Source organism: Apostichopus japonicus, chromosome 14, assembly GCF_037975245.1.
Source record: "Apostichopus japonicus isolate 1M-3 chromosome 14, ASM3797524v1, whole genome shotgun sequence".
NCBI lineage: Eukaryota > Metazoa > Echinodermata > Holothuroidea > Aspidochirotida > Stichopodidae > Apostichopus > Apostichopus japonicus.
In genome coordinates this window covers 18530783-18540630 of record NC_092574.1, presented here as the reverse complement: position 1 = coordinate 18540630, position 9848 = coordinate 18530783, and the positions used below count along the sequence as shown (strand labels likewise).

The 9848-nt window shown below is 38.9% G+C and overlaps 1 protein-coding gene across 1 annotated transcript; it reads left to right on the top strand.

Moving 5' to 3' along the window:
- Positions 1–2308: 2308 nt before the first annotated feature.
- LOC139979672 (uncharacterized) lies at positions 2309–8027 on the top strand. The gene is made up of 5 exons (XM_071990685.1): positions 2309–2421; positions 3255–3304; positions 4676–4841; positions 6403–6528; positions 7012–8027. The coding sequence occupies exons 1-5, from the start codon at positions 2400–2402 to the stop codon at positions 7047–7049; spliced, it is 402 nt and encodes a 133-aa protein (XP_071846786.1). The 5' UTR covers positions 2309–2399; the 3' UTR covers positions 7050–8027.
- Positions 8028–9848: the final 1821 nt, after the last annotated feature.

Genomic DNA, 9848 nt, shown 5'->3' with positions numbered 1-9848 from the left:
AACAGTACATTTGTGACACTGACAGCAACCACTAATACTATGCCACATCAAAGGCCTCCCACAACAGTATGGAACGCCAATGACAACTTGATTACAGAATTATGAGTGTGGTCTCGGTCTTCAGACTTTATTCAGACAAGTTTAATCAGCACGTAGAATAATAATATTATGCTTTGATAATCAACAGCTTTAAAAAAAAACACATTTTAAACCTCTTTCTAATTAACAGTTTGGACAAGCACCGAATCAGTCGACGCAGTGCCACTACACTCTTCTCGTGGAACACTGTACGACCCACGTAACCGGAGAGCTGTTGCATTCAACTCCCAAGAGTCGATCTTCCTTTCCATATCCATCGAACTTGTAAGTGGAAACTAGCCGAGTTACCAAATGAGATTCGGGAACAGACCAAGATTCTGGCTGTGTTGATTGGCAATACGATGGGCGCATCCGTCAACTACATGTTATCCAATCTGATGCACGTCATCAGATACTGCATCGCTACATGTGGTTGAGAAGTTGATCTCCAAGTCCAACGATTACTGGCGAATCTCGAATTGCACAAAGCGAAGTAGTCGTTTGTTCATTTTTAATTCTAAGCATAACGAAATTTACTTCACCATGTTTGTACCTTTTCTTGCAGATCCATCATAACTCCGAGCTATATAACACCTCTGCTCCGCGACGATGACGTCATCAGTGCATCTGGATCAGAGATGAGCTGAAACAAGACCCGCTTGACTTACTTATCAGACGGTTCTGACATCCACCGACTTCTCATCTCATATACTCTCGCCATCTCCAGCCTCCTCCGTCAGCCTCACATCTCATCCACTGCTTCCTCCATCAGCTTGCCTTCTTCTGCCGTCGGCATCACTGAGGCAACACTGGCTACCGGTGACGCCGCTAACATCCATCTGGACGAGCCCGCTCCTGCCGTCTCTGAATGTTTCGCTGAAATAGGCAACGACATCGCCGAAACCGTCAACATCGACATACCGTTGAATCACCGCGATCTTCACACCGAGATAACCGAACGGGTCCCGGAAATCTTCCAAACGGTCTCTTCTACCCGAATCTCGAAGAAACATTCCTTTTCCTTTCTCTAACATTTAAAAAAAAATAATAATAATTGAGTGTCATGTTAACTTTGTTTTTGTTGAAAATCCAAAACTTTTTCCCAAAATTTATTTACTAAAATTTATTTACTAAAACTTATTTACTTAAATTTATTTACTAAAATTTATTTAGAAAATTTATTTACTAAAATGTATTTACTAAAATGTATTTACTAAAATTTATTTACTAAAATTTATTTACTAAAATTTTATTTACTACATTTTTTTGTCTCAGTCTGCTATCGAAATAAATTCATAAAAACTATTAAGTTTTTTTTTTTTTTTTTTTTTTTGGGGGGGGGGGTTTCTTGTCTTATTTTTGTTTATTTTTTGCTTTCACACGCTGAATCTTCCCGTGGTGTCCCCTTCCCCAACCGCCATTAGAACTGAAGGGGAAAACCTGAATCTACCATGAATTTAAAGGAACATAATACTTGCAGACCACAATAGCAGCAATGTCATTTACAAAACCAAAACCAAAAAATAGGACCAATGATCCATATGCATAAAATTTGGGAAATGAAGACGAAATGGACCGTTTTTTTCCCACCTCCGAACAAAAAAAGGGTCATCGTTTTGGTATTCTTCTTTTCTTTTCCTATTTTGGATTCTTGTACTTTCATGCTGCTGGGTTGATGGGGTGTAAAATTACGGTGGGTGATTTCGATTCCGATTTGAGGCCGACGGTGCTATCGATTTGAGACCAACTTCTGATTTTTATTGAAGTGGTGCTCCCCCCCCCATGCACCCCACCAAAACACACAGATACATGCATTTAATCAACCAAAGTTATGAAACTGTAAATTGAAAACAATTACATACAAAAACTTTGAACGTTTAAACGAGGAAAATAATACTCTAACATCTTTCATTCCGAGCGCGCACTTGACAAGTTCTTGTGCATGGGAGAGCTTACAACTGAACTGATTATCGATTCTATGTAAGTCAGCCGATGTGAGGCAGATATAACACGCAAGCGCGTCATTCGTTGCGCATGTCGTCTGTCAATATACTTAGGCGGAATCTATTTGATTACTGGTAAAACACAGATATGGGGAGAGCTGGTTGCGTAGCAACGTTATTCTCGCGATGAGCAATTATGCCGAGGTACTCTACGACTGAAACATCTTTGTACAATACCTAGCAGATAAGAGGATGTGCATAGGCCTATACACATGCCACGACGAACATCATTTTGTGATTCGGGAAGGTAATAACCAAATTATTGGCAGGTTTGCAAAACAGTGTACTGAAATCTTATATTTGAGGGAATAACAGAGAATGTTGGGTATACACGAAGCAGGTATGTATAACGTGTTCAATAATAAAAATGAAGAAATGTTACAATTTCTGTCATTTCCGATTGTATAAAATCGCCAGAGAATCTTTACTCCGGTGAAGTCTCACTATTTTGACTATACGGAAGATGTAACTAGGTATCTATATATGTACAATCATAGAACTAAGAAAGGGAGAGGTAGAGAGAGAGAGCCGTTTAATACAAAATAAATTTCATGTTACCTAAACACCTTTCGCTAAGTATGTCGTCATGATTTACAGTTGTTCATTTGTGTATCATATTAATAATATTCTCTCGATATAAACGGTACATAATCGTTATCCTATGTATGCTTATACTATATAGACCCACTGCACATATCTATGAATACTATTACAAAGTCTATAGGTATTGTCACGCAATATTGTAGCGGACTGCAGCGGTAGTGGAACACAATATATATATATATATATATATGTATATATATATATATATATGTATATATATATATATATATATATATGTATATATATATATATATACATATATATATATATGTATATATATATATATATATATATTAAATTAAATATTAATATATATATATTCCCCCTTCAAATTCAATATAAAATATTGTACTTAAGAGAATCCATTTCCGTACTAGTACGCTGATATTTGGACGCATCATGTGTTTTTTCAATGCTCAATACTTACAGCATATATGCATATTCATAACGTTGGTGGTATTTGCACCCTGCAGTCGGGCAAATTTCTTCTATATACACTTTCATTTCCTCCTATAACTTCAGAGCGTCTGCCAGTTATTATTAATATTATTTCTGTTTCACTGAATACAGCATTTCAAGGATGCCTGCCAGATATAGAGTTAGCTCTCAGCAAAGGCGAGGTAAGGAAAATATATAAATAGCCTATACACTCTTATAAAAACGTAATGAAGCCAGGTGGGTTACCATATGAAGAAGCCGAGGAAGGGCGACGAGGGTGAAGGGGCAGGGGCAGGAATAGCGTGGTCAGCTTGTTTGTCCTAATAATATGTATCCAACTAGTTATTCTGTACTGGGTTTCGGACATCATATTTGTTCTTGTAGATGTAGCTATATATACTTGTACATCCTCTACAACATTGTCGTAATACATAATTAGTTTGAAAACAACATATCTCCTTTAGTTGGAAGAATTGTTACCACCCGCTTAGACTCGTAAATAAAATAAATCTAACGCATTTTCAAAGACTTTATTTTTTTCATCATGAAGACGCCAATTAGCGAGTTACTAATTTTTACATTTCGTCTTCTAGGCACAGTTTGCTTTAATATGTTAAATCGGTAAGAATAACTTGCTTTGATCAAATTCACTCCTCTTTAAAATTATATTTGGTTTGATAAGCAGGTAACCCTGTGAAAAGTATACCAAACGCACATAATATGCTAGAAAATAACTCAAGCTTGCATTCCGATCCAACCAGGCTTATACTGGATACATATCTTATTTAGCTTTTGGGCGAAACTAAAATAACCCATTTATATATATGTTAGCGTACTTGTACTAGAGGCGTGTGATAGGAGTGAATGGTTTGAGGGGAGGGCGTGGGGGTGGGATTGGGAGGTGGGAGGGAGGAAGCAAACACTTCAAAGGTCAAATGCACATTTTTTAATCAGTTTGTTTTTTCAATCAATTTGGGTCAGCACGCGTCCCGTGTTCCTCACCTTTCCCGCTTAACCTGCACCGTATTCAACAAATATTGGCCACTTGCAAAGAGAGAGGCTACATTTCGTTTAATATGAGAAAGAGCACATTTGAATAAGAATAGTGTATTTTTCATTACCATAAAAAAGAGGCACTTTAATCTTACAAAAAGGGGGACCTTTTATGTTCTACAAGTACCACATATGCCTATCGGCTTTACTGCTCCTGATAAGAGGATTGGTATAGGCCAACTAATAACAGCCATACTTCTCGGGTTGTAGTGTGATAAGGGATTGATTGGGCCTAGAATATCACTGTTTGACAGACATGGCATGGATTGATTGGATATCGTCGTCGTTAATGGTCGCATGTTGATTGTGTAAAGTAGAGTGGCACGGGGCCTGTAGGGGTCCTTCCTCTGAATATCGTTTGCCGCAGAAGATAAGCTACAAACATAATGTACCCCACCCCCCCCCCCCAAAAAAGCGAAACAAAACAGGAATACACATATAGTCTGATAGTGGAAACAATTTAGCAGTATGTTTGACCTTATTCTTAACGTTATTGACAGGACCCGAACTCGAAGGACCCGATGGGTAATACTGCTATTCACAAGGCTGCCGCTAACGGAAACCTGACTTGTCTCCAGAGATTAATGAAGCAGGGTGGTGACGTCAGACAGGAAGATGCGGCAGGGTGCACAGTACTACACGTAGCGGCAAGGAACGGTCATATTGGTATACTGTCAATGTTCTCAATCATCGACTAGCATATGTTGTCTTAAACCAGTTTCTTTGTTTTAAAAATTTATTTTAGATACTTTTTAAGCTTCTCCGGTACTAAAACTCATTGTACCATTGGCGTCGGTTTGCCACTCAAAGTATGTGTTTATGGATGTGTGTGGGAGGAACTGGGAACGTTGAGACTGGCAATATATCTGAGTGCCATCGTTGTAGATTCATCTAAGCACATTGTGAGCAATATATGGGCAAGTTTTCTGTGCCCCGCCAGACGGCTTTTTAAAGCCATATTGCAAAAGGTGGTTAGACCAACTTGTGCGCGCTCTCAATAATGTTTGTGTGGGTAAAAAGATGTTATAAAAAAAAAGCTTAAAGACTAAATTGCTAAATTCCAGTTGCCATTAATATTGGTATGATTTTGCGGTAATTTATGAAACTTCTTTCGATGTTTTTTAATAAATAATCAGTCCATTCGTTCGTAAAACTACTTTGAACATTTCTGGTGAAAAGCATATCTTGGCAGCATATTTAATCGAGAAAAGATGAACTTTTAAAATTTGACAATTTTTTTATATAAATGAGTCCGCTGACAAAAGAAGTATAGAGTGGGTGAAAATCACCATGACAATAAAGTTGGAAAGTCTTCGCTGTGTTTAATAATGTGACAACAACATTTGTAGAGCGAGTGAAGTTTTGAATTCTGAGTACATTGATGTTGAATCGATCATTCCAAGTGTGTCGCATTTCAAAAAAACAAAATTGTAAAACAAAAGGTTTGTAAGAACATTTGACATGATGATGTCACATAGTGGTTATCTACGTTGAGTCATTTCATGGAGTAACATTGAATCCGCGTCTGAGTAATTATGAGCTTCTCTTGTAAATATGACATCTTCATAAACATTCATATTTATAGAGATGTGAATAATATTCTGAGATGGGTTGTCCACCGAACAGCCTGGGCCTGCGTAAAAGTATTCATTTGCACAACCTTGTATTAAGACCTAATTGTAGACCTAATTTATAGTCTAAATATGCCTCAGAAGCACCATTGGACCACCAAACCTTTGAATTTCTTCTGCGTTGGAGCCCCAAATACCCTACATGGGAATGGCAAATAACGACCTCACAACCAAACCCTTTAGTTGTAAAACTCTGAATCCGCCTTCAGCCCGTTCATGAGGGTTTATGCCCCTACCTAACTCAGTCGATGGACATTTTGCACCCCCCCTACCCCTTCACCTTTGAAGTCCTGTGCACGCCACTGCCACCTATAGTAATATGCCTTTGTCTTCCTGCAAGAATCACATTGTCCGACCCGGGAAAATTCCTGCCAAGAGCAGCAAACTTTACATAGGATAATTGCTGTTAGGCCTACAACTAGCGTCAACAAGCTAACAAAACAATTCGTTTTCGTGTGTGTGTGTTTTTGAGTCTCTCTGTTTGTGAGTGAATAGTTTGTTTTGGTAGGTACTTTAATTTGTTTCAGAGATATATATATATATATTTATATATATATATATATATATATTATTTTATCGTTATTATTTTGCGACAGAAACAGTCAAATGGTTAATTACAAACGGATGTGACATCAACACTTTATCAAGAAAGGGGAATACCGCAAGAGATTTAGCTCGTGCCAATGGCCAATCAGAGGTCTCGAAGTATCTCAAAGAATACGGTAAGGAAAGAATTTTTCACACTTTGACTAACTACAACAGGTCTGATACAACTTGGGATTAGCCACAGGCGCAGATACGGGCCATTTAATCACACAAATATTCAAAAATTGTTATTAGCACAACCTTGCATTTAGACGTAATTTAAAGTCTAAATATGCCTCAAAATGAACCTTTGACGTTAACTTATTTTCCGGGGGAGGATCCAATGATCCTCCTTCATTGTGGTAAGCTTCAATGACCGCAGGACCACACCCCCCCCCCTTTACAAAATCCTGGCTCCGCCCCTGAGTCATGAATTGATTCTAAGCATATATAAATACGAACCAATAGTTATGAAAATAACGGGTGGAAGTTCGTCCGGGACCTAGATGGACCTGCATGGAGCCCATCCAACCCCTCCTTCAATAAAAAACAATTAATGATGTATCCAAACTGACCATTTTTTTTCATTTTGTTTGTTTTTATGAAACACACATTTGCAGGACGTGAAAAATTCGACTGGGAGACTGCGGTGAACTAAGATAGCTTGTACCAACCATCTGTGGGAGATCTTAATTGAGAGTCGAATACACTATATTATATATATTAAACAACATTATACAGCGTAATAGTTCTTTATCATAAGTCAGAGATCCACGAACTTTATGATGCACGGCCCAGGATCTTCGATGAGGACTGAAACACGGCCCACCAGACCCCACCACTCAGAATCGACGTCTGGAAAAAACTAGCCACCAGCTTTAATTTGGGTCGTATCGGATAGTTTGGCGGACCGTTGTCATAGATGATGGTTTTTAAGAACATATCATTATCAATATCCATGCTCTAATCAATAGTCAACGCTGTCATATACTTTTTGTGGAATTCTTCTGCTGTTAAAGTTCTACAGTTCAAGAGAGTTCACCAGATTATCGACTCTGCATGCATTAAAAGAAGGATTTTTAATATACAATATGTATAATTATATCACTTATATTTTGTACATAATGGAGAGGTGGGCATAGGAGTGATGGGAGGGCTAGGGTAGGGACATCGATAGAGGTTAGGGGGGGGGGGGTCGCGAATTCATAAGGCTGCAAGTCAATGCCACATAAAATCAGTGAGTTATTTCCCCGTATATACCAAGGTATCCAAGCAATGAGAATGGAAAAGGTCTCTGTACTCGTGAAAGTACACTGCCATTGTTCCTTAAAGGTCATCGGTATTGCCCTACCCCCCCCCAATATGCTAGATTGTCGAATAATGGTCACCCATGTTCAAACTTTAATAAGCTAAGTACTGCTACACCCTTCGGGTTATTTGTTCCTTTCATCATAGTCATTTAAACAAAATTCAGCTAAATTTGGAACCAATTCTGATGACAATTAAAATGGTGCCAAATATTTTTTGACCAATTGATCAACATCAACAGATTTGAGTCTTCAAAAGACCGTTGTATGCATGTTCCAATTGTTCCTAGTAAATTAAATGTTAAAAAACTGGAAAAAAAAGCGACAATCTCTTTTTTATTTGGTTTGTATTTTTGGCATTTTTTGTCTAAAGTATTCTTTTTCTACTATTTTTGATACCCGCGCTCTCTCTTTCCTTAGAATCCTTCCCAGTATTATTAAATCTGATTATGCCCAAAAAGTAGCGTAAAGTAGATTTTGAGGTTTTATCAAATAATTACTGCCAAAAAAAGTGAATACTTTTCATGATCTGATTATTTTCACTGTTGTGTGTTCAGTGACCAATCAATCAGTGACATAATCAAGAAGAGATCCAAACGCACTCCTGAAATACCCCACTCACAAGCACCTCTCCTCAACTCCCAGGCAATTCTAAAGCGAGAGGACAACACTTACCAAACAAATACAAAAACAACCCCAACCCCCCCCCCCCCCCCCACGAAAAAACAGATTAAATAATAAAATTGTATGCCTAATGTGATCTGCATGGAATCAAAGCAAGTTGCACTTTTTGATAAACTTTTTTTTAGCAAGCATCATGTGTAGCATGATGTTCTCCTCCTCAGTGTTGGCTAAGATCATGTGTAGTATCTGTTCCGTTTCGAGGGGAATGGTGATGCACACCCGACGATGATCACACAGTCACAGTCCCGATGCAAGGGGACTGGGTTGAGAGCGGATCAGTCGTTCGGTAGTTTGGTTTTCGTGCCCAGGTTCTTTCCTGGGCGACTTTTTCTTAAAAATCAAATCTGTTTTGTACACAGGAGCATACAGGGGGCCGCCAGTCCACAGCGTGCTGAGGTGCACCCAGTGCACTGAAGCATACAGGGGGCTGCCAGTCCGCAGCGTTCTGAGGTGCACCCCAGTGCACTGGAGCATACAGGGGGCCGCCAGTCCGCAGCGTGCTGAGGTGCACCCAGTGCACTGAAGCATACAGGGGGCTGCCAGTCCGCAGCGTTCTGAGGTGCATTCCAGTGCACTGAAGCTTACAGGGGGCCGCCAGTCCGCAGCGTGCTGAGGTGCACCCATGCGCACTGAAGCATTATGTCTCGGTTAATTCGTTACACCGAGATGCTACATAAAAGCTACCATCATCGACCATAATGGCAATTCCCCCCCCCCCAGATCCATAGGTAGAGGAAATATATTATCATGCAATCACATTATACCTAGGTAATATCATATAACGCCTTACTTATTGAGAAATTCGATTTACGTGGCATTGCTTAAAGGTATTGTAAATTTGCAATCCATTTTAAAGAAACCAATTGCGGTTTTTTTTTCTTGTCACAAAATATAGTACTTCTCGTCTAGCTCATTTAATTAGTTTTGTCGCAAAGTTGTTTTTACCCATTCCATTATTTTCAATTTTTACTTATCTAAACATTGTAAACATGTCTTCCCCTAGATTTATGTTTCATGAAAATGTTTCAAAAACGGCTCCTTCCTCTCCAAATCACGTACACGTATATAGATATTAAACATTTTGAAGTTACAAGTCATCGTTACTGCAGGTACTCCTCATGTATTATAGAAAGGATTTTGTTTCAGTTATATCCATGGGGGAGGGGTGTGGGGGGGGGGTTGGTCCCCGTATATTGAGAAAGAAATCAACATTTTTACGGATAAAACATCGACAACTGCTTCTAGCATTTATAACTTTGTTCTAGTGTAATCTCATATAGATATTCATTCCCTTCATCTGCATGAATGTTCAAAAACAGGTTTGTATGAGTTCGTGTTGGTGTTTATGAGTGTGCGTGCTCACCAGATGGTTCTTGCGGAAAATAAGAATGGAAGTTGGGGGTGGGGTTGGGGGGGGGGGGAGGGGGAGGTGCACTGACTGACTGAGAGGCAGCTGTGCTATATAT

Excerpts from the sequence above, each read along its gene's own strand:
- LOC139979672 (XM_071990685.1), top strand. The coding sequence starts at position 2,400 with ATGTTGGGTATACACGAAGCAG. Across the intron at positions 4,842-6,402 it reads GGCAAGGAACGGTCATATTG|AAACAGTCAAATGGTTAATT; the intron begins GTATACTGTCAA and ends ATTTTGCGACAG. Across the intron at positions 6,529-7,011 it reads GAAGTATCTCAAAGAATACG|GACGTGAAAAATTCGACTGG; the intron begins GTAAGGAAAGAA and ends ACACATTTGCAG.